The following is a 23,938-nucleotide window of genomic DNA, read 5'->3' as shown; positions in this document are numbered from 1 at the left end:
CATTTTTTTTTAAAAAATGCACACACAGTAGACTATAAATCATATTTCTATGTGATGGAGAGTACTCATTGTCATGGTGGTAAGAGCCCACCATATATTACCATGGCTGTTGAAATAAACGTGTTCTGTCCTTGTATTGATTAGACACTGCCTCTTCTGTTTATTTGGCGATGTGGTTTTATAATAATAGGAGCGAGGACAACTTGGTTGCATATTTTCTCTACCCTCTTTCCCCCCCACTTCAACACTCTCCCACTTCCATCCCAGGGAGATGTGGTATTTCTAAACCAAAGATAATCCAGTTTAACCTGAAAAGACTTTTTTTTTTTTCTAAAGGGAGTGTACACATTCTTCCTGAGCTCCTAGAAATATTCTTGGAAGTTGGACATTGACCACCCTCACTTCCCGAAATTTATCTTATCATCAGGAATAATTGTAAATTCATCATGGAAACAAATTTGCTTTTAGTTTTGCGTAACAGAACAAGAGCCTTATTTTTTGATGGATAGTAACAATTACAAAGCTTTTAAATATGGACAATCAAATGAGATCAAGCAAAAGACAGACGAAATCGCTCTCACATTTTCCTTATTCACATAATTTCGAACTGAGATCTGGCTGCAGTTATTCCTAACACTTTTCAGAAATGGTTACTGTAGTAAATATTATATATTCATCAAATTTACACTCTAACATATACAATAAAAACATATTATTTCAAAGAAAGAAATGTAAATGCATACTTAGCAGGGGTGCAGTATGACATAAATTTAAAATACAAATATTAGCTAATGGGAAACATGATTTAAAAGGATATTAGTTGAGTCATAAAATAATGGGGGATTATTCTGTTACTGAGTTTGTAAATATAGCAAGTCTGTGAAGGAAAATTTATTTTAAATGACGAAGGTTGAAGAATTAATATGGAGAATAACAAATAATGTAAAATTTGACATATTTTGTTCTCCATATTGTGGGAAATTTCCCTGCAATGTAAGCTTGTTCTGACTTTGCAGGTGCTGTTAGTTTTGGAGAGGATGGTGCAGACATGCTCATATATGCGGGAAACTAAAAGGAGTCATACCTTGAAATCTCACAATGCAGAAAATATGGGAAATGGAGATCAAATGTCCTTTAGTTTCTCCAGTGACTCCTGTCACTGAATATAATGCAATAAAAGTTTCACCATGGTAATATTGACTTTTCTCAAAACGCAAAGGGCTTTTCAGGTATATTTTTTCACCTTTCACAAATCTTCATGAAGTAGGGAAAAGCAATTAAGTCATCCAGGGTCTCAGGATGTTCTGAGTGACAGTATGAGGGAGGGGAGCCAAGTTGTTGAAGAGTCAGTGGAGAGTTTCCCATTCAGCCAACTCATCCCAATATTTATGGGCCCCTTACTATGTGCTGAGAACTGGCTAAGGCTTTGTGAATAGAGTGGGTGAGCAGACAGGGTTCCTTACTTGTTTTCACATTTTGGTTGCAGGAGATTGAGATAAAGAATGTAACAAATATGTAAAACCCTACAGGTGATTGTGTTAGAAAGAAAATAAAACTTCAATGGGTAGACATTTGGGATAGAGTGGTCAGGGTAAACCTCTCCAGAAGGTGGTATTTATTACACCCTTGGAGACCTGAATGAAAACAAGACCACAGATCCACATAAGGCTCTAGTTTCCAAAGCAGTTCATTTATATACTCTCTTGTATGTAGAAATCCTTACATAAACCCCACAAAGAAAAAAGCAGGACTGGTACTTTCTATTCCCATTTTATAGATGAGGATTTTGAGGCTCAAAGAAAGGAGAGATCAGTATCCAGACTCACACTTTCTGGATACAGTTACTGGTCTTTAGACCCCAAACCCAATGTTCTTTCTGGGTGTGGACATTGTTCCCCAGATCATATTGCATTCAGAGGCCAAGTATTTAATTCGTCACCTATAGATGAGATTTTGTCACTTGAAATTTAGACTCTATAGAAGCATGATGATAATCATAACCTGCAACCCAGAACCTAGGCAGAATCTGGGCTGTGGGGACCATGATTCTTGAGCAAGTGTGCAGGCTGAGGAGGTCTGTTTTTTTGCAGTGACTTGACCTGCAGTTTACACTCATGAGCTGGAGATGAGTCCAGGATTGAACCAAGCTCTTCCAAGAAGATGAGAATGGGAAGGGAAAAATGTACTTCACTGCCACCAGGAGGCTTCCAGACAACCCATTGATCATTTCAACAATTACTTCCTAAACACTTGCTCTAAGATACCCGTGTGCAGGACTTTCCGAATGATATAGGCTGAAATAATTAAATCACACCTGCAGAATAGGGGAACATCAGAATATCAGAAAATCACTAGAAAACAAACAAATGTTTTCTATCATCCCATGCCACTTGATTCCTTAAAAGTCAGAAATGAACAATGAAACAAGGTCAGCTAAGAAAAAGAATCACTCCATGTTTAGGTGCTGGGCTAGTAATCATATCTGTTTGATTTTAAAATGTTCTACCTCAAATTTCTCATTACAAGAAATTTATATGTACAACCATGAAAGAATCAAAATGTTGCTTGCATTGCAACTAGGATGATTTAAGCCCTAACTGGTTTGGCTCAGTGGATAGAGTGTCGGCCTTTGGACTCAAAGGTCCCAGGTTCGATTGTGGTCAAGGGCATGTACCTTGGCTGTGGGCACATACCCAGTAGGGAGTGTGCAGGAGGCAGCTGATCAATGTTTCTGATGTTTCTCTTTCATCGATGTTTCTAACTCTCTATCCCTCTCCCTTCCTCTCTGTAAAAAATCAATAAAATATATAAAAAAGATGATTTAAAAATGTATTTATTATTTATGAGGAATAATTTAATTGACGAACCCTCCTCTGTGGAACATTACATATACTCTAAAAGAAGCAAGCTGGGCCTGGCTGGCATGACTCAGTGGTTGAGCATGGACCTATGAACCAGGAAGTCATTCTTCGATTCTGGTCAGGACACATGCCTGAGTTATGGGCTCAATCCCCAGTGTGGGGTGTGCAGGAGGCAGCCGATCAATGATTCTCTCTCATCACTGATGTTTCTATCTCTCTCTCTCCCTCTCCCTTCCTCTCTGAAATCAATGAAATATATATATAAATATATATATATATATGAAGCAAGTTGGTCCCCAAGTAACTTTAGATAGACTTCCAGGTTGCTAAATTAAGGGAATGAAATAACAAATGTGTGTGCTCATATGTATACATGGTCACATCCACAAAGCCACATGCTGTTGCTAGTGTACACATACATACATACATACACATTTGTAGATACACTTGTAAAACTAAACAGATGTGAATATAAACAAAATCTGAGCACCTGGAGGTAAACAAAGAATAAAAGATAAAAACTAATATAGGCTGAAACCGGTTTGGCTCAGTGGATAGATAGAGCGTCAGCCTGCGGACTGAAAGGTCCCAGGTTCGATTCCGGTCAAGGGCATGTACCTTGGTTGTGGGCACATCCCCAGTGAGGGTTGTACAGGAAGCAGCTGATCAATGTTTCTCTCTCATCGATGTTTCTAACTCTCTATCCCTCTCCCTTCCTCTCTGTAAAAAATCAATAAAATATATTTTTAAAAACTAATATAGAAGTAACACAAGTTACTTGTTGGAAATAGAAATTAATACCAATCTCTGAAATGTAATCCTTAGTATTAGGAATCTAAAAACATTTTGCAGAAATAGAGAACAAAAATCTTAAATAGTAACAGATGGAAGCGACTTTTGCCTCCAGAATAGATCTCATTGGACCTTCAGGAATCCTGTTAAAACCTAGAAACAATCCCAAATCCTAAATTCACATTATGAATGGGGCGGGTAGAGAACTAATTCACATGTGGGAATGTACATTGCTAGGGTGGGCATTTCATGGGATTGTGTATTTCAGGAAGAGAAGGGCACACAAATAACTTGAAGCAATTTCCTCATGAAATAAATTTCATGAAAATAGTTTTCTATAAATGCTTCTTGTTTTAATTAAGACAATGCAGACATAGAACACATCATTTTGCAATTCCTAAGTCACAGCCATATCACTTATCAATGGCCAGTAAATGATTGCTTTCTATGATAGATACAAATATTGATTCAAGTTCAGGTACTAGAATAGTGTCAGAATATCATGCAGACAGCTTGCATAAATATACGAGGAATAACAGTATATCCTCAGTAGTTTCTGTGATGCTTAGGTATGAAAACTTTGACTTATTCCAAATCTCAAAAGATGGAATAAATAATGTTTTCATATAAAATACACCTGGAACAGTTGTTTTTTTTACCTTAAAAAGGCATCGGATCTACCTGCAACACACATTGAAATTCATCTTTTTAGTTACAAAATCAGACAGATAAATATTCTTTTTTAATTTAATATGACTGGATGTGAACATTTCAGCAATTTCCTATATCAAATAGCTAAATTCAAAATATTTTTCTGTTAAGTGTAATATGTATTTGTAATCGAAGGAAGAAAGACTTGTCAGTTTAGTCTTTGGCCACTATTTCTATTTGATCAGATAGTTGAAAGTCATTAGTAGTTTCACAGTACAAAATCTTGAATCAGTTACGAACACGCCTTTTTTTCTGATAATTTCGAAATGTATTTGGACTGGAGGTATGGAAGAAATGCTACTGCTCATCAAACATCTTTTCTGAAAATTTATCGCACAAAATTTCCAGATGCATATATTTTTAAATAAATTATATTTTCCATGAAATTAAGAAAAAGGGCGAGGGAAGCCTGCAGTTTATTTTCTGCGTGAATAGCTTTCCATATCTTCCAGGTGGGGGCAACAGTAAGTCAGTTTTGAGACGAGATGGAGAACAGGCTCTTGAATGTCCCTGAGTCCAGTTACAGAGGAGGAAATTACTTCCTGGTAGTAACGCCGCGAATAAAACCACCACAAGTTTCCAGGAGCCCAGCTTCCAGGACTTTTGGGTCTCTGCGGGGGTCCGGGTAGCAAGATCCTCCGCCTGGAGCGCTCTGCGCGGCCGCCCGCACCCCAGAGCGCGCACGCGCGCTGTGCACCTGCCGCTGCGCGCTCAGTCGAAGGCGGTAGGTGCGCCCCGCCGCCCAGCTCCAGCCCGCGCTGTGCCCGCGGGGAGTAAACACCACTCTGGGCGCTCCAGCGCACTCGCTGTCCAGGACCGCCAGAAAGCAGGGAAACCTTTCTCTGTTTGCATCTTATTCGTTTTTCCACCGGACAATTTGCATTCACAATTGCTGCAGCCGCGTGTGCGCGCGCACCTGCACCCTTAAAGAAACTGAAGTCGCGGCAGCCAGAAAACCAGCGTGCAGGCGGGGCGGCGGGGGTCCCACTCCCCTTTCCACCTCTCTTTGCAAATCCTCCGACTCTGGGAAGGGAGGCAGAGCACTCTGGAGAGGATGGGGATGGTGCCTGAAGCGGAGGTTGATCTTGCATCCCCGCCTCCTCGATTTCTCCGGCCCAGCGCGGAGGAGGCGGGGCGTGGAAAGCCCGAGAGGCGCCCCGGAGTGGCGGGGCGGCGAGGGGGTGCGCGACCGGGGACCACGGGGAGAGGCCAGAGAAGCTCGAGCGCACGGAGCCAAAAGCCCCCTCCTCTCCGGCCTCGCAGGACTGAAGGTGCGTGCAGGCGGGAGACCCGGCGAGTCACCCCACTATGTGTCGCTCCCCCGCACGCCGCCTGCCGCTGCCGCCGCCCGCGTCCTCGGGCCGCCGCCCCCAGCCGAGCCCGTGGCCGCGCCCTCGGGGGTTCGGTACTTGAGCCAGCAGATGAGCCAAGTGACGACCACCGAGAAGAGTGCCAAAATGCTGGCCACCGACAGGCAGATGGGCCCCACGAGCGAGGGCGACGCGGCAGCCTGGGCCGCGCCAGCGGGCGCCCCGCCGCCGGGGGGTCCCCCGGCGCCGCCACCGCCGTAGTGGTTGACGAAGATGAGGCCGGTGAAGAGCAGCACCACCATGGAGAGGAAGGAGAAGACGACGCACACGCAGCCCGCCGTGAGCGCGGCGCGCTTGCAGTGATGGCAGCTTTCGTAGGCGCCCGAGGCGCGCAGGCCGGCGCGGGCGCGAGGCTCGCGGGCGGCGTCCTCCCTGGGCGGCGGCGGCGGCGGCTGGGCCGGGTCTGGGGCCGGAGCGGGCGGCGGGACCGCAGCGGGCGTTGGGCGGCGAGTGGGCAACGGCGGGAGCCGGTCCTGGGGCAGCGGGTCGTGCGCGGCGCGCAGGGCCAGCGGGAAGGCCTCGGCGAGTTTGGTGTTGCTGGGCAGGCCGTGCACGCGGCTGTCGGGCAGCGGCGTACGGTGGCGGCACACGGGACACGCGATGGCGCCGGGCGGGCCGTGCCAGGACGGCGGGCGCAGCGGGCGCTCAGGCGCGGCGGCGGCGGCGGCGGCGGCGGCGCGGAGCAGCAGCTGGCTCAGGCACTCCTGGCAGAAGGTGTGCAGGCACGCCAGCAGCTTGGGCGCGCGCCGGTCCGCGTCGAAGTAGTTGTAGCAGATTTTGCACTCGTAGTCCTCGAGCGGAGGGAGACCGGGGACCGTCACCGCTGCGCTGCGGCCGCCCGCGTCCCCGCTGTCCCGGGCTGCCGCCGCGGCGCCCCCGGCTCCGGCCGAGCTCCCGGGGCTGCTGGTGGAGTTCCGCTCGCCGCCGCCGCCGCCACTGCCGCTGTCGCTCGCCGGCGCTGCCATGGCATGATCCGCCCCTCATGGGGGGCAAGGTGAGGCGCCTTCCTTGCCCTCCGCCGCAGCGTCGGCTCCGGCGAGGAGGAGGAGGCGCTTCGGCCGCCCCCCTCTGGCTACCGTCCCCGGGTGGGGGAGGCGCCGCCGGCTGGGCCGGGCGGGGGCGCAGCGGCGACCGCCTTCACCCCACGCCCCCCCAGATGCGGGTGCCTGGGTCCTCCCGGGCCCGGAAGTGTCTCTGCCGTCCCCCTGGGGCCTGTCAAGGCAGCTCTCCCCACCGCTTTGGATATCGGTTTTTGCGAGAATTGGGAGTTGAGGGCGGCTGGAGGGTGGGGCAGTACGGGAACGGGATTTGGGGTGCGGCCACGTAAGGATGTGGCGCCCGTGCAGCACCCCCTCACCCTCGAAGCCACGCTCAGGGCATTGGTCTTGCTTTTGTCTTCTACTCTTCCCGCACCCCGCTCCCCCTGTATCCCCGTTATTCCCGGTTTGTCCTCCTTGGTCTGGGGCTGCGTCCTCTCCCCCCACCAGCAGAGCTCACCGGTGATGTCACGCCGGACCCGCGCAGGGAAGGGGGAGGTGGCGGCCTCCGCGGCGGCGGTGGTTCCTGTCCGTGAAAATTATGATCTCATTTTTCCGTCCAAGGGGGAAAGCCAGTAATCACCATGCCATTTACACTTTATTAGCGAGGCCCCAGCAGCCCTGCATCCTTCTCCTCGGGGCGAAAGCGAAGAGCTGGCCATCTTCCTGTCACCGGAGGGAGGAAATGTTGGAGCTGAACAGTACCTTTTTTTAAAAAATCCAGAACTACTGCTTCCTGAGACTTAAGAAGGCAGGAAGACACAGACTCAGCCAGGTCCGGAGAAGTCTTGACACTGACCGCAGGGGATGGAGGTAGTTGTTTCATTGGTGCACGGGCGGCTACAGAGGCCGAGAGGGGGAAATATTGTCGAGCAGGTTCACAGAATTTCAACGACCAGCCTAAACCTAGCCCCCGGCATCACTCGCCGCTCCCTGCCGCTTAAGTTTTTAACACACAAATGTAGAGAGCTGAAAATTTCCTTTGGTAACATGGGACAGATCTTCCTGATCTTCTTATTATTAAAACGAACAGAAGTGCATCTGAGTATGTTAACAAACAGCAGCACTTCTTAAAGGAACACTCAGTAAATACAGGAGTGGTGGGTTTTGGGGGAGCAGCTGAGGGGCGCTGCTCAGATCTTCCTAACCAGAAAGTTCTGCTCCCCTCTTTCTCCAGGTTGGACCTCACCTTATGAGGGAAGAGGATGGAGCTCTGGGTTCTCATGAGATGGAAATATTCTCACTTTCTCTGGATTCTCTGCAGAAGACAGCAGGATGTCCCAGGGAATATGTGTGGAAAGGAAGAGTGAATGGGAAACCAGCTGAAGAAAAAGAAAGAAAGAAACCACCAATGTACAGGCAAGAAGAGAAATGATCATAAATGACTATTACATTTCTATGACATTTAAAAATTAATGTATTTTGTGAATAGTGAATGTGATAGATGTCTAAAGTTTGAGGGACTATAGGTGAAGCTCATTAACAACCATTAGTTTTTCATTTCCTAGTTTCAAATTTCATAAATGGAATTTAGGGAAATATTTTTTAAAATTTTTTCTTAGAGTATATCATTTTGTGAGGGGGGCTGTTATGAGCAGAAGGCAGGATGATGGGACATTGGAAGAAGGCCATAGTCTGACCTTGAAGAGTTATACACACAACCACCTACAGTGGACGAAGTTGGGTGCCTGTCCTTCTCTTTCCCTCCTTGATTGTAACAGCCTGGAACAGTGCATTTTATGCACCATTTTAACCGGATTCTTCCACTTTAAGCTTTGATTAGCTCTGTGCTTAGAAGAGATATGAAAACAGGGCGGGGGTGGGGGGTGGAGGGGTGGAGAGAAGCTCAGAAACAGGAGGGGCTAGTGTGCATTGGAGTTTTTGTCCTTCCCACCTATTTCCTAGGACGTGTAATCTCGATGCTGACGGGGACTGAAACAGAGTTCTGAAGGTCTACATGTTTGCGTATAGCATGCATTTGGGCAAATGTTTAAGATGTTCAAGTTTCACTCTGTTATGCATTCTCATCATTGAATGGAACAATTGAAATGGGGCTACCCCAGGGTCTCTCAGCCTCAGCCCTGTTGACATTTTGAGCTGGATATACCTCGTTGTAGGTGCTGTTCCGTGCACTGTCAGATGTTTAGCAACATCCCTGGCCTCTGCCCTCTTGATGTTTGTAGCAACCCTCCCCACTGGTGACAACCAAAGGTGTCTCCTGGAGACAAAAGTTACCCCTGGCTGAAGATCACAGGTCTACACCAAAGTCACAGATTTGTTAAAAATGAAACCAAAAGCAGAAACACCTCCCAACTCTTCGCTAGTGCGAACAAAGATGGTGTTATCAAATTTACTGTCTACCGGCATTTCTTCTGTAGCTCCTGGTACTTTAGATATCACGGCACCATCTTTGTGAGGTCCAGGTACAGTTTTTGCCAATAAGACATTCTGTTTATGCTGTCAGAGATAATTGCCAGAATTTGGCTGGAATTTACTCTCTGTGTTTGCATAGTTCGATATAGGGGAAGCGAGCATCTCCGATTATTTTATATCCTAGGACTAGTCACTCACTTTTGGACTCCTAAAGTTGTCACGTGGGGTTTCTGTCAGTGCAATGAAGAGCACAAGTTTGTGTGACACAGGCCACAGGCCTCCACCCTCATGAACTGTAAGGCCCGGTGCCCACCGTGTCCCTGCAGCCTAAGTAGTGAAGCGTGGTCACTCACTAGGAATTAGATTTCCCCTAGAGTGAAAGATGTGTTGAAAGAGATCTAAGGTCAGAAACAAGGAACGCAGCAGTATTCACACCAGGATTTGAATTGGCTTTGCAAGAATCCAGCTCATTCCTTAAATATAGGGCGAGTGTTAACAGGGGTTGGGACTCTCTGTATGTGTTATGTGCACAACTTGTTTGATCCTTGTAACAGACTCACGTGGTAACTACTCAAAAATGTATATACACACTTTGAATAATTATAAAGGCAACGTTTATGAAAATACATTTGGTTTTCAAAATTGAGCTATCAGCTGTTACAGTGTATATACATTTTGGGGGAAGACTGTATATTAGACACTCATTTGCTGATTTTTTTTTTTTTTTGAGAAACCAAGTAAATGGGAGACAGCGATGGTCTCAGGTGGTCTCTCATAGACATTCTCTCCATCCACTATCTAAAGAGAGAGAATGTTTTAGTTTTAGGGTTGACGGTTCTGAGTCCAAGTGCGAGGTCTGCTCCTCACCCACTGTGCAGCATTACGTATGCTACTTAACTTCTCTGTGCCTCCGTTTTCCAACCTATAAAATGGAGATGAGTAGTTACCACATAAGTCTGTTACAAGGATCGAACAAGTTGTGCACATATCACATACAGAGAGTCCCAGCTCCTGTTAACACTCATTCCTATTTATGTCAGGGGGTTCTATTCCTGATCTCAATAATCCTTACAAACACCCTGTGAGAGAGGCCCAGAGGGTTTGTGTAACCAGGCAAGGTGACAGCCAGCAGTAACAGAATGATCCAACTCTTCCATTATTTCAAAGACAGAACTACAGGAGCCTCTTAATCACAGACCAGGCCTGACCTATGCATCTAACCATGCATTATTGATCTGTCAGCTACAATAAAACCCTGTATAAAATATGAGGACAAAGTGAAATCTCATTGGTAACATTGCAAGAATAGATGTATAGGGAAATCATGCCACTCAGAAGCAAGTAGTAAATGAGTCAATCAAACAGTTGACATTTGAAATAGGAACTGGCTGATTCAATTAGATTTATTGAGGTCCTATTCTGGAGGGCATTACTGCTATATGGCAAGATACCTGACCTCCAGAAACCAAGAGTTTAAGAGAGGATATTGAACATACGTGCAAAACTCGGAGGCAGAATGAGGCAAGTTTGTGGTTCAGGAACAAGGCCTGGTGGTAATAAAGAGGAGAGGGAAGCTATTTCTACTCATGGTCAGGGAATTGGAGATTTAAGGAGATACAGAGAGAAAGCCTGGCCGGTGTTGCTCAGTGGTTGAGCATTGACCTATGAACCAGGAGGTCACAGTTCGATTCCTGGTCAGGACATATGTCTGTGGGCTGGATCCCCAGAGTGGGGTGTGCAGGAGGCAGCCGATCAGTGATTCTCTCTCATTGTTTACTAGTATGTTTCTATCTCTCTCTCCCTCTCCCTTCCTCTCTGAAATCAACTTTTTTAAATTAAAAAGAAAAGAAGAGATATAGAGAAAGACATTCAAGGCAGCAGCAGAAGGATAAAGCAGGTGTGTTGAGGGCATGGCGGGAGACCAGCCTCAGAGAGAGCATACATACAGTGTGTAGGATGCTGTCCAGGGAAGTCTGGAATGCCATGCTAGCTGGGCTGGGCTTAATTCTGCAGACAACCCCAAATGTGCCACCTCAGTGCAATATTCATTAAGAGGTTACTTTAGGAGCCAGGTCTCATTGCCATATATGGCAAAGATAAAACTTTTAAAAGAATTAATGTGCTCCACGGATGTCAGTAAGTTCTCTCTCACGTGTATAGGCTATAGGCTAGTGCAGTGGTTGGCAAACTGCAGCTTGCAAGCCACATGTGGCTCTTTGGCCCCTTGAGTGTGGCTCTTCCACAAAATACCACGGCCTGGGCGAGTCTATTTTGAAGAAGGGGCATTAGAAGAAGTTTAACTTTAAAAAATTTGGCTCTCAAAAGAAATTTCAATCATTGTACTGTTGATATTTGGCTCTGTTGACTAATGAGTTTGCCAACCACTGGGCTAGTGGTTCAGAGTAAACCCTCTGCTTCCAGGCGGCCTGTGCCTCTTACTAGCTGTGCAGTGCTGGACAAGGTCCTTCACCTTTCTGTGCCTCAGTACTCTCTTTTGTAAAAGGGGGAGTCCTATCTACTTCATAAGGTTGTTGTGCAGTTAAATTAAGCCTCATGTATTAAGCTTCAAACAGTGCCCGGTAAATGGTAAGTGCCTTAAAAATGGTAACAAATAAATAAATAAAATAAAACCTATCAAAATGGGCCCAAATTGCTTATTCCAGGGAAATTATTTCTTTACTAGTGGCCCAGTGCGTGAATTCGTGCACATTGAAAGGAAATTAATTAGAAGAAATATTTTAATATCACTATTCACCCTTTCTCTATAATAGAAGTGTCATCCAAATTCACGATTAACAATGACAGATCAAAACACACATGTGCGATTGGCACCAGTGAGAACTTTGTATCTATAAATAAACTTGCTTAATTAGACCTGCTTTCTGATTTAGTTAAACTTTTTCCAGCCAAGTGAAGTACCCCAACTTCTCTTTCAGGTAATTGTCAGCAACACAGCAGTAAATATCAAAAGGAACAGATTATTATTATAGATCACACAGGGAGAACAAAGGGTAAAATATTTAACTGCAGCAGTGTTTGACTATATTCTGCGCAGTGAGAAAACCTGAAGTCATTTTCAAGGTCCACCATTTCTTATTTCTTTTCAGTCGGGTCAAGTTTCTAAACTTTCTAAATTTCCGTTTTCCGGCTAATGAAAAGAAAATAGGATTCTACGAGTCTCCTATCTACCTACTCCAGGACTTCTGTGAGGATCAAATGAGATGAGGCACAGGAAAACGCTTCACAGACATTTGGTTAAACTGTGAAATGTTTGCACCTGGCTATAAAGCAAGTCAGGTTCCTGGGCTGAAGAAACTCCAAGGAGGCTAGTGGCTAGGAAAAGGAAGCTGGGCATTGCTGCATGATGTCATTACCCAGCTGGGCTGTGGGCTGCATTTTGCACCATAGGGTCTTGGCAGCATTGGCTGCAATTTGGTGGGGTGTCACTCTGGGGTGGTGGCGGGGCCTGTGTCCCACTTGGGGGAAGCCAAGTGTTGGTTTGTCGGTGCCAGGTCCGTGGTGCCATTTATTTTTAAATGGCCAGTGCTCGTCATGGCAGCTCCTGCATTGAGCATCTGCCCCTGGTGGTCAGTGCGTGTGATAGCTACCGGTAGGACACTTAGCCTTTTATATATATAGATTGCTAAATAAAAATAATTGCTAATTAAAAATACCTTGACCAGGTGATCAAAGTTAATTAACATCAGTAATGACAAGTCAACTTGAACAATGTGTTGAGAATGGCAGTCTCTCAAAAACCCCATAAATCCACTCTATCATGGGAAAAGCATCAGAAAAATCCCAATAGAAGGACATTCCACAAAATACCCTTCAAAACTTTCAAGGTCGTCAAAAATAGGGAAAGTCCTTGAAACTGTCACAGCCAAGAGGAACCTAAGGAGACAGGACAACTATATGTGATATGATATTGTGGATGGGGTCTTGGAACAACAACAAAAGAACATTAGGTAAAAACTAGGGAAATCTGATGAAGGTGTTGCTTTTAGTAAATAATCATGTATCAGTATTGGTTCATATGAATGTAAGATGTTCTTAAGGGGAAACTGGATATGGATTATATCAGAACTCTGTGCTATCCTTGCAATATTTCTGTAAATCTAAAATGACTCTAAAATAAAAAGTTTATTTTTTTAAATGTGGTCAATTTATGGGGAATTGCAATCACAAGGCCACTAAAATTCCTGGGAATAAGGTATATCTTCTCATTCTTGTATTTGTATTACTTCAAGTAGGATCCATTAAGCAGATTTGAAAAACCTTTCATGGACACATTTGACTTAGCATTAGAGCATCTAATTACAATGTGTGGATAATAGTAATTTTTAAAGGTGTCCAGAAATAGTGTAACTACCATAAAGTGAATTCAGAAAAGAGAATTTTAAAATTACCCTGTAACCCAACACTTCAGTGTAGCAATTTCTATCATCGATTTATTCTTATAGGCATACTAGAGGCCCAGTGCATGAAAATTCATGCACTGGAGGGGGGGTCCCTCAGCCCGGCCTGCCCCCTCTCACAGTCCAGGAGCTCTCAGGGGCAGGAGGTGACCTCGCAATCAGGGAACGGCGACACCCCCATCACATTTCTGCTGCTACCACTGCTGGCAACACAAGCCTTGGCTGGCCCTAGTTACCTGAGTTTCAGGCAGCCATGGGCGGCTGGGCAGCCACCATCCAAGGCTTGCCTGTGCCTAGGGTTGGCCCTGTACGCTGGGCAGCTTCCATCCAAGGCTTGCCTGCACCTCAGGCCAGCCCTTGGTGGCTGGGGGGCTGAATGGACTGGGGGACTCCAGAGGCAGGCGTGTGGAGTGGCCAGGCCTGCCTGGAAGCGGACCCGGCCGTGCCGCGCACCTGCCACCCTAGCGGAGCTGAGGGGACTGGGCACCGCCATCTTGTGGCTGTGGGTGCCACCATCTTTGAGGGCATGGCAGTCAATTAGCATATTCCCTCCTTATTGGCTGTGGGTGCCGCCATCTTTGTGAGGGTGTGATGGTCAATTAGCATATTCCCTCTTTAAAAGATAGGATGTTTTTTAGTTATAATAATAATGCATGTATCTTCCTTCACTTTAGCTCGAATTACTGATTCAAATTGCTATTTATGGTAACTACTATCTACCAGACAGTGTTTTTGAGGTTGGCTATTTAAAAAATGGTGGACAAAACAGACAATATGCTTGACCTCATGGAGTTTATATCTTAGCATATGTGCATTTTTGTTTGAAGCATACAATGAACAAATAAATGAATATATAATACTAGAAACCTATGCATGGATTTGTGCACTGGTGGGGGGCGTGGCCTGCAGGAATCAGCGTGCTGTGGGAGCGCCACTCATCCCAGTCAGTCGAGTGGCTGTGGACCTACCCTCTAGCAGCTGCAGAATGAGGAAATTAGTCTGAACTGATATTCCAGAGTAATGTCTTGGGCAAAGGCATGTTCTGTGTCCTGGAGGAACCTGGCGGAGAGCTTTGCACCCCAAAGCCACTCAGTGAATGTCTTCGATGTGTGATGCCAGGTCAGTGATACCATCGGGGATGTTCAGGGCAGCCATGCTCCAGGAGCCTCAGCCATCAGGACAGCCTCCCCGGGGGGGTCCACAGTCAGTCTCCTCTTGCCATCTGCCTATGCCAGCTCCCTGTGCTCTTTCTAGAACACACCTTAGAGGGCTTGCATCAGCTGGTGGGACCAGGCCAGAGTCTGGATTGTCTCAGGTATTTGATAGGTACAGAGACTCCGCCTCACCCTGGGCTTGCTAGCGGCTGCTCCCACTGCTCATCCTGGTCAGCTGAGCGGCACTCCCACTGTGGGAGTGCACTGACCACGGGGGGAAGCTCCTGTGTTGAGCGTCTTCCCCCTGGTGGTCAGTGCACGTCATAGCAACTGATCGACTGGTCGTTCTGGTTGTTCTGCCGTTCTGTCGCTGGGTTTTTAAATATATAGATTATAACAAGTGGAAGGTGCTATAAAGAAAAATATAGTAGACTAGGAGGACAGGAAGTGTTTGGGTATAGACAGGGTAGTTTGCTATCTTAACACATTGCGGACCAGTAGTTTTATTGCTAGCTTTACCCAGTGGCCAGATAAGTTTCTATTGAATGAGTACAAAAAATGTTTTACATAAATGTTAAAGGCACAGCTTAAAATTAAATACCCATTGCATTTTGAAGTTATTATATGTTCTTACAAGCTCATATCTTTTTAAAGTATGATACTTTGTAAAACTCGAAGCGAGAATTCTAATGATCTGTCCACAATGTGTTAAATATGGTGCCCAGCCGAAACTGGTTTGGCTCAGTAGATAGAGCGTCAGCCTGCGCACTGAAAGGTCCCAGGTTCGATTCCGGCCAAGGGCACGTACATTGGTTGCGGGCACATCCCCAGTGGGGGGCATGCAGGAGGCAGCTAATCAATGTTTCTCTCTCATCGATGTTTCTAACTCTATCTCTCTCCCTTCCTCTCTGTAAAAAAAGTCAATAAAATATATTTAAAAAAAAAAGAAACAAAACTTTAAATAAATAAATAAATAAATAAATAAATAAGGTGTCCAGGAAGGCCCATATAATAAAATGACATTTGAGCAAATACCTTAAGTAAGTGAGGGACAGAACCCTGTGATTCTCCAAGGGAACAGTGCCCAAAGCAAAGTGAACAGCATGTGCAAAGGTCCTGAGGTGTGAATATGTTTCATGTGTTTCAAGAACAGCAAGAATGCCAACAAGAGCAGATTGAATGAGGGGAGGGGATAGGAGATGAAGCCACAAAGGGTGTCATAGCAGGGATGATTATACAGGGACTTTGAGATCTTTTTGATAATTTTTATTTTTTATTAGAGTAAGATGAGAAGGCATTGAAGGGTTTTGAGTAGAAAGATACACAATCTGCACACCCCCTACTGGGATCAAGCCTGCAACCTGGGCATGTGCCCTGTTCTGGGCATCAAACCGGCAACCTTTCAGTGCATGGGACAGTGCCCAACCAACTGAGCCACACTGGCCATGCCAAGCATAATTATTAGAGGTGCCCACCAAAAGAGAAAAGCTGGAGGCCCCAGTGGTTGGTAATCCTGTGTATTGGTAATCCTATGTATTTGTTATTACTTATGCAAACCTATGAAGTATTGAATGCCTCAGAGCTGATATCAGTGGGCAGATTGACTGGTACCGTGGTTGGTGTTTGTGTCAGCTGGCAATCACCAGGCCTAACAGGTATCTACATACCAGGTCTAAACAGAATCAAATTTAAACCAGGTGGGAGTTAAGTAAGAGCATCACAAACTCTTGCCATTCCTTTGTTTTCTACTTCCATTTTATGATGAGGGTGCTGACATAGGACACCCAGGTCCAAATTGCTTACCCAGGGCCATAGGGATATTGTACTAGTAAATATTGCTACTGTGAACAAGTGTGTGCAAACATCTCTTCAAAACCCTGATTTTAATTCTTTTGGATATATATATTCACAAGTGGGATTACTGGATCATATGGTAGTTCTATTTTTAATATGTATACCATCCTGGTTGCATTATTTTACAAACCTATCAACAATGGGCAAAGGTTCCAATTTCTCCACAGCTTCACCAACACTTATTTTCTGTTTGTTTGTTTTGTTTTTTTGTGTGTGTGTGTGTGTTTATAGTAACCATCCTAATGCGAGTGAAGTGATAGCTGATTGTGGTTTGATTTGCATTTCTCTGCTGATTAGTGATATTGAGCATCTTTTCATATGCTTGTTAATCATTTGTGTAACGTATTTGGAGAAGTGTCTATTCAAGTCCTTTGCCTAATTTTTAATTGGGTTATTTGATTTTTGTTGTTGAGTTGTAGGAATTCTTTGCCTATTCTGATATTAATCCCTTTTCAGGTATATGACTTGCAAATATTTTCTCCCATTCTATAGGTTGCCTTTCACTCAGTTGATGGTGTCCTTTGATGCACAAAGGTTTTAAGTTTGATGCAGTCCCATTTGTCTGTTTTGCTTTGGTAACCTGTAATTTTGGTGTCATAGTAAAAAAAAAATCATTGCCAAGTCCAACATCATGAAGCTTTCCTCCTTTGTTTTCTTATACAAGTTTTGTAGTTTTAGGTCCCATGTCAATATATTTAAAAATAAAATATGGTAGTGAAAGCTACTGAGGCAGCAGACAGAAGCTTGATAGCTAGAAGCTTGTATACTGTTTCATAACCTCTTTGTAATATAAAACAGCAGAAGTTATACAGGCAAATACATTTGTCTTAGTTTGTTTTTTATCAGATCTATACAGATAGTTTAAATGGTTCCTCAGAGAAAGTAATGAGAGAACCAATTGATTCCTTTGAGTGCAGTGGACTTAATAATAACAACAACAATAATAACAATTATTGTTATTATTGTCATAGTACCATGTAATTTGTTTAGTTTTTTTTATATAAAGCATTTTATGTATAAAGTATTTACATTCTATTATTTAATTTTATTTTAGTCCAAAGTAGCATTTATCAAAGTTATGGTCCCTGGAATATTAGTTCCTGAAGAAAGCGTTTTGTGATCAAATAATTTGGAAAACATTGCAAACTACATTCTATGCTCTGCACTCGGAGATTCATTATTAAAAGCTCCATGAAGTCTTGCCACAAACATGCAAAGAAACCAGTTTGATGTTGTATAAACCAGTATTTACCAAACTTTTACAGCCATATTTTAGTAAACCTATTTTTAAACCTATTTTTTAGTAAACCAATATATGACTAAAGGCACTTGGAGCAGAGAAGTTAAATGGAAAGTGTTTAAATGCAGCATTGTAAATACTGAGATGGTTCAAAGTGGTACAGGAAATAGGATGCATAGGTCAAGGGAGCACATAGGAATTGATTTCTCCATAATGCCTGTCGAAATAGGAATTGATTTCTCCCATAATGCCTATTAGGGGCAAAAGCTAGGAGTGAGATTCTGCATACATGGAAACCTGGATGTGTTTTTAATAAAGAAACTGGGCAATTTCTTCCATATGCTATTTGCATCATCTACATGAAACCGATTTGCAGCAATGCCCTTACCGAGAAGGAACAAATGGATTCTGAAGTTATACTGAGCCAAGCCAGGCTAGCTCTGTTAGATGATATCTGCTTAATTGCCTCTTCACATGCTGATGATTTTGTAGTATTTACAATAGAGGGAAATAAGAGATAAATCACCTTTCATCTAGCATGCTTAATCATAATTGATTGTTTATATATTTTTCTCCCTGGCCACAATATGTTCTCCTTCCTAATTCCTTTTAAAGAAGGTTCTTCCAAAACCCTGTAAGAATTCAGAAAACTTTAAATGATGTATTATTTATCTGCCTGGCCACACAGATTCCTTCAGAGTCATTACTGACTCATTCCTACAGAGTCATTAGATCCATCAACAGTGCATTCTATGACTTATAATGAGCAGATTTGGTTTTCAGGAGACTGAGGCAGCTGGAAAGGGCAGACCCATGAGGTCTGAGCACATCTACCACCATGCAGGGATGAGGTACTCCAAACCAGAGGAAAATCTAGAGGCTTGAAGTTTACACTGTTTTCTTTTTTAAAAGAAGAAAAATAATTTAAATTTTATATAAGAAATTAAATATTTATTTAGAATTATAATATAAACCATCACTATAACAACAAAATATTTAAAGCTGACAAACTCTGGAAAGATCTCAAAACCTAGAAAATGACAGCCTATCTAATAAAAGAGTAATATGCAAATTGACCATCACACCAAGACACAAGATGGCCACCCCCATGTGGACACAAGATGGCCTGCAGGGGAGGGCAGTTATGGGAAGTAAGTGGTGACCAGGTCAGCAGGGGAGGGCAGTTTGGGGGACCAGGACTGCAAGGGAGGGCAGTTGGGGGGGGGGGACAAGGCCTGCAGGGGAGAGCAGTTGGGGCGGGGGACCAGGCCTACAGTGGAGGGGAGTTGGGGGGACCAGGCCTGCAGTGGAGGGCAGTTGCAGGGGGACCAGGCCTGCAGTGGAGGACAGTTGGGGGGGACCCAGGCCTGCATGGGAGGGCAGTTGTGGGGGACAAGGCCTGCAGGGTAGGGCAGTTGGGGGGGATCAGGCCTGCAGGGGAGGGCAGTTGTGGGCGATCAGGCCCCAGAGGAGGGCAGTTGGGGGGGACAAGGCCTGCAGGGGAGGACAGTTGTGGGGGACAAGGCCTGCAGGGGAGGACAGTTGGGGGGAACCAGGCCTGCAGTGGAGGACAGTTGCGGGGGACCCAGGCCTGCAGGGGAGGGCAGTTGCGGGGGACCAGGCCAACAGGGGAGGGCAGTTGCGGGGGACCAGGCCTGCAGGGGAGGGCAGTTGGGAGCCAGCGGTCCTGGATTGTGAGAGGGATGTCCGACCACCCATTTAGGCCCGATCCCACTGGAATCGGGCCTAAATGGGTGGTCGGACATCCCTCAAGGGGTCCCAGATTGGAGAGGGTGCAGGCTGGGCTGAGGGACACCCTCCACCCCCCCCCCCTGTGCACGAATTTCATGCACCAGGCCTCTAGTATTTTTTATAATTAGCTAACTAATATACCACTCAATAAAATAATTATCTGTATACATTTGATTGCCTATTCTTGCAAGAATAATTTTGTCCTACTTTCTACTAAGAGAATAGAAGGAGAGTGGTGGGTCGAATAAAGTTTAATAATTTTGTCTTATTATTGATAATGTGGAAAGGTTTATTTTGTCTTCACAAGTTGTCCTTGGTATTGGCTTGGACAATTTTAGGATTGCTATCAATTTTAGGAAAACTTCTCTCAAATGTATTTTACATATGAGCTATGAGATTTCAAGACATTTCAGAGGTTGGTGAGTTGCAGAACTATCTTAAATACTATTTGAATTGACATCACTCACTGACCACCTTGTCCTCAGTGCCCCTAATGTTGTGGTATATTCTGAGGGTCATGTCAGGACCTCTGCCTTCATTCCACAAGGTGGAGTGCATTGAAATAGAGAGTGGTAGGGTCATCTCTAAAAATTGTTCTTGCCCTGGAGCAGCTGGTAGTAACTAAACTATACAAAGAGGAGTCTGTGGACCACATAAATAATCCCATTAAACCAGAACTGTATATAACCCCATCAACTTCCTTTATCATGGTCCAAAGATGCCCATGGTTACTCCCATGCCACCCAATGCAAGGGGAAATATGACTGAGAAGAAGTGGAAATGGAAAGAGACAGTGGTCTCAACTATTTGTGGTTGAAATGTTGTACTCTTATAAAGCTTCCAGGAACATATGGTCATAGAGACACACTTACAAAATTAAATGAGGAGCCTTAAAACTGACTCTCTATTACTCTTGTGGTAAATCCACTTCTCAGTTTTCTTCTACCTGAATTGTTTTCCATCAGAGCTCTGGCTGTTCCTTTAGGATGAATGTATGCTTGCTTCTTGAACTTAAGGACCAGATCTGCAGAAGGGATAATGCAAACATGTAGGAGACATGTACATGACTGTATTTCAGCTAGCCAATGTGTTCAATTTAATAGAACAATTATTTGACATTATGGTGGATTCGTGGCTTTGAAATCTGGCAGTTGGTTAAAAAGTACACATTCCTTGGCCACAAACCCAGAAATTCTAATTCTGTAGACCCAGGGAGAGTTTCAGGAATCTCCAGTTTTCAAGTTTCCTAGTAGATTGTGATATGCTGCCAAGTTAGGGAACCACTGATGTAGACAAAATATTTGGATGAAGGCCTATGCCCACTACAGCTCCAAGGGTGGAATAAAGGGCGAACTTACAAAGAGGCTTTTGATTTGGTGAAAGCAGGAGCAGTGGACTTCCCCATCAAATCAACTGGACCAGCTCTTAGGTTGTGAGAGGATTTATATTAGACTCATTTGAGTTTAGGCAGAGAAAAAAGCTTATCGGCTCTTGTGGTTCAGATGTCCATTTCAAGCATGGCTGAATAGAAGTTTAAAATAGCCATACACAGAGCGTTTTCCGTGGAGAAATAACTTTTAATAACTTCTGACAGAAGTCTTGGAGTAGAGCTTTACTGCCCTGGCTCATTCAGGTGTCCATTTCTGATCCAATCACTGCACCCAGATTGGCTGATTGGCCAGACCTGGGGCACAGCACCACCCACCAGTCTCACAGGGGTTGGGTGAGCCTCCCTGACACATGTGACCTGAGAAAGGGGGTGGTGGTTCCCCAACCAAAAATCAGCGTTACAGGCAGAAACAACTGACAAATGGGTGATTGGCCCAGTGACCTCTGGAGCCGCTTCCAGCTGAGGGTGGACTTGCTTTGTCTTTGCTGAATTCTGCTTTGCCCAGCCTGTGGTGTCATGCATGCCACGCCCTGCCCCCGACAGTTAGGGCCATGGGGGTGGGGGTGGTGGCTGTGGAACCTGCCTGGTGATCCGCTATTTGGGTGGGGTTCCCGCAAGTGGTGTCTTAATAGTCAAAAGTCAGGTTGTGAATTAGATGAGGCTAAGTAGAGAGGTGGAGTCAGGATTAAAGGCAAAGAAGGCAGAGTCAGCGGAAGTTGGCAAGAAGACGTTTCCAAGTGCTTGGAGCTGTGGATCCTGAAATAATGTTTGAGCAGAAGAAGGGATGGCAGAAGCAACTCGCAAAGGCATTTCCCACAGCCGCTGTGGGGCACAGCACAGCTAACCCATGTACTCAATTTACCATACGTGTTTCTCTACAATGAGATAGATGATTGCGTTTGTTACATTTAATTAGCATAAATTAGTGGTGAGGTAGACACAGAAAGATGCCACCCAGATCCCCCTTCAAGGAGGGTCCTGACTGTGGGGAGGTTGATCAGAACACAGCTTCCAGCCAACGGAGGCTTCAGGGTCTGAGATCATGCCAGTCCCAGGCAGCCTGCATCCAGGGGTGGTATAAAGTCCCAGCCATTTCGGTCCAATGAGGGACAACTTTATTAGACAGTGCTTGCCCCAGAGCTCCTCCCTGCCAAGGGCTGTATGGGGCCTGCATTGCAGTTCATCTGCCTAGTTCTTCCCACCTGCTTTTACCGGCATTGATACTATCTCACACTCCAAATATGCTTTAGCATTGCTTCTGAAGAACCCAACCTGTAAGAAGTATCATTAGGTTATATTATTATAGACCTATCAGAAGTAAGAGAAACATTAAACATGCAAACTAATTTATAATTGTTAAAAAGACATAAGCCTTTCTGGATTCCGTCTCTTTCCCTAAAAAAATAAGCAAAGGATATCACATTTAAAAATCTAAACTTTAGCCCTAGCCAGTTTGATTCCGGTTAAGAGCACATGCCCAAGTTGTGGGCTCGATCCCCAATCGGTGCAGGAGGCAGCCAATCAATGATTCTCTCTCATCATTGATGTTTCTATCCCTCTCGCTTCCTCTCTGAAATCAATAAAAATATATTTTTTAAAAATGTAAACTTTATATGCACAATAATAAAAGATAACTCATTCTAAATACGTAGTTCTTATATAAAACATTTTTTAGAGTGGAGATTTTACCTCTCGGTTCTTTTATTAGCTTTTCTGAAGAATCAAGGTAGAACCTATTCTTCAACTTTGCCAAATTTTGAGGATAATGTAAATTCACAAGAAATTATGCAGAAAAAAATATCTAGTTTAATCAAATATTTGAGTAGTAATGAGTCATTGTCCTCATCATATGTTCTCAATCAAATTTTAAAAGTTGAAATAAGATTAAACTCAACACTGACACTTGTGAAACTCAGTATCGTTTTTCACTAATAAAGGTGTATCAGTATCTCACAATACATCTGCACGATAATTTTTTTGCATGATACTTTTTAAAAAATATATTTTATTGATTTTTTACAGAAAGGAAGGGAGAGAGAGAGTTAGGAACATCAATGAGAGAGAAGCATCGATCAGCTGCCTTCTACACAACCCCCATCGGGGATGTGCCCACAACCAAGGCACATGCCCCTAACCGGAATCGAACCTGGGACCCTTCAGTCCCCAGGCCGACACTCCATCCAGTGAGCCAAACCAGCAAGGGCTGCATGATAATTTTGAACCTCAGTTTTATTTTGTTGCAACCATGAGAATAGCCAATTAATAGAGGCCTGGAATTATTAGTGTCTCTCTTAAATTATTTTCTGTAAATGGAATAAAATAGCATAACTTACTCTTTTAAATTTTTTGTACCTTTTAAATTCAAGCAATAAAGTATAGAATTTAAAAATTTAAGCAGTTCAGAAAAATTTACAATGAGGAAGGACCAGTCCCTACATCATTGCTTCTTACTTCTAGCCTGTCTACCCAGAAGCAGCCAATGGTAATCAAGTATGTTGTAAGCTCTGTTAGTGGTTACCTAATGCAACTTTAAATTCTATACTTACATCACCATTTTTTCATCTGTCAATTTTGAATATTATATATTGATTTTTCTGCTATCATAGGTGAGGATTCAGCTCCCCCATTGCCCCAATTTGTATTACTATTTTTAGTTTCTTTATAGATAGTATATTCTAAAAACTATTACTTATGCCATTGGCATTTAGGAGCCTCTCTTGATTGTACATTTTTAAAAATATATTTTTATTGATTTCAGAGAGGAAAGGAGAGGGAGAGAGAGATAGAAACATCAATGATGAGAGAGAAGCATTGATTGGCTGTGCCTCCTGCACACCCCACACTGGGAATTGAGCCCACAACCCAGGCATGTGCCCTGAACGAGAATCGAACTGTGACCTCACTCATAGGTTGATGCTCAACCATTGAGCTTTGCCAGCCAGGCTTTGATTGCACATCTTATATGATGAGGATATTAACATTCTAC

At 44.3% G+C, this 23,938-nt stretch overlaps 1 protein-coding gene across 1 annotated transcript; it reads right to left on the bottom strand.

Moving 5' to 3' along the window:
* Window positions 1–4,026: 4,026 nt before the first annotated feature.
* On the bottom strand, window positions 4,027–6,757 carry LOC129150711 (RING finger protein 223). The gene has a single exon (XM_054723106.1). The coding sequence runs from the start codon at window positions 6,697–6,699 to the stop codon at window positions 5,671–5,673; it is 1,029 nt and encodes a 342-aa protein (XP_054579081.1). The 5' UTR covers window positions 6,700–6,757; the 3' UTR covers window positions 4,027–5,670.
* Window positions 6,758–23,938: the final 17,181 nt, after the last annotated feature.

This window comes from Eptesicus fuscus, chromosome 11, assembly GCF_027574615.1.
Source record: "Eptesicus fuscus isolate TK198812 chromosome 11, DD_ASM_mEF_20220401, whole genome shotgun sequence".
In the NCBI taxonomy this organism is placed as follows: domain Eukaryota; kingdom Metazoa; phylum Chordata; class Mammalia; order Chiroptera; family Vespertilionidae; genus Eptesicus; species Eptesicus fuscus.
Note: the sequence above shows the minus strand (reverse complement) of the source record. Positions and strands in the feature narration are given on the sequence as shown.

What these genes read in the sequence shown, in the direction of transcription:
- LOC129150711 (XM_054723106.1), bottom strand. Translation starts at nt 6,699, where the DNA reads ATGGCAGCGCCGGCGAGCGACAGCGGCAGTGGCGGCGGCGGCGGCGAG.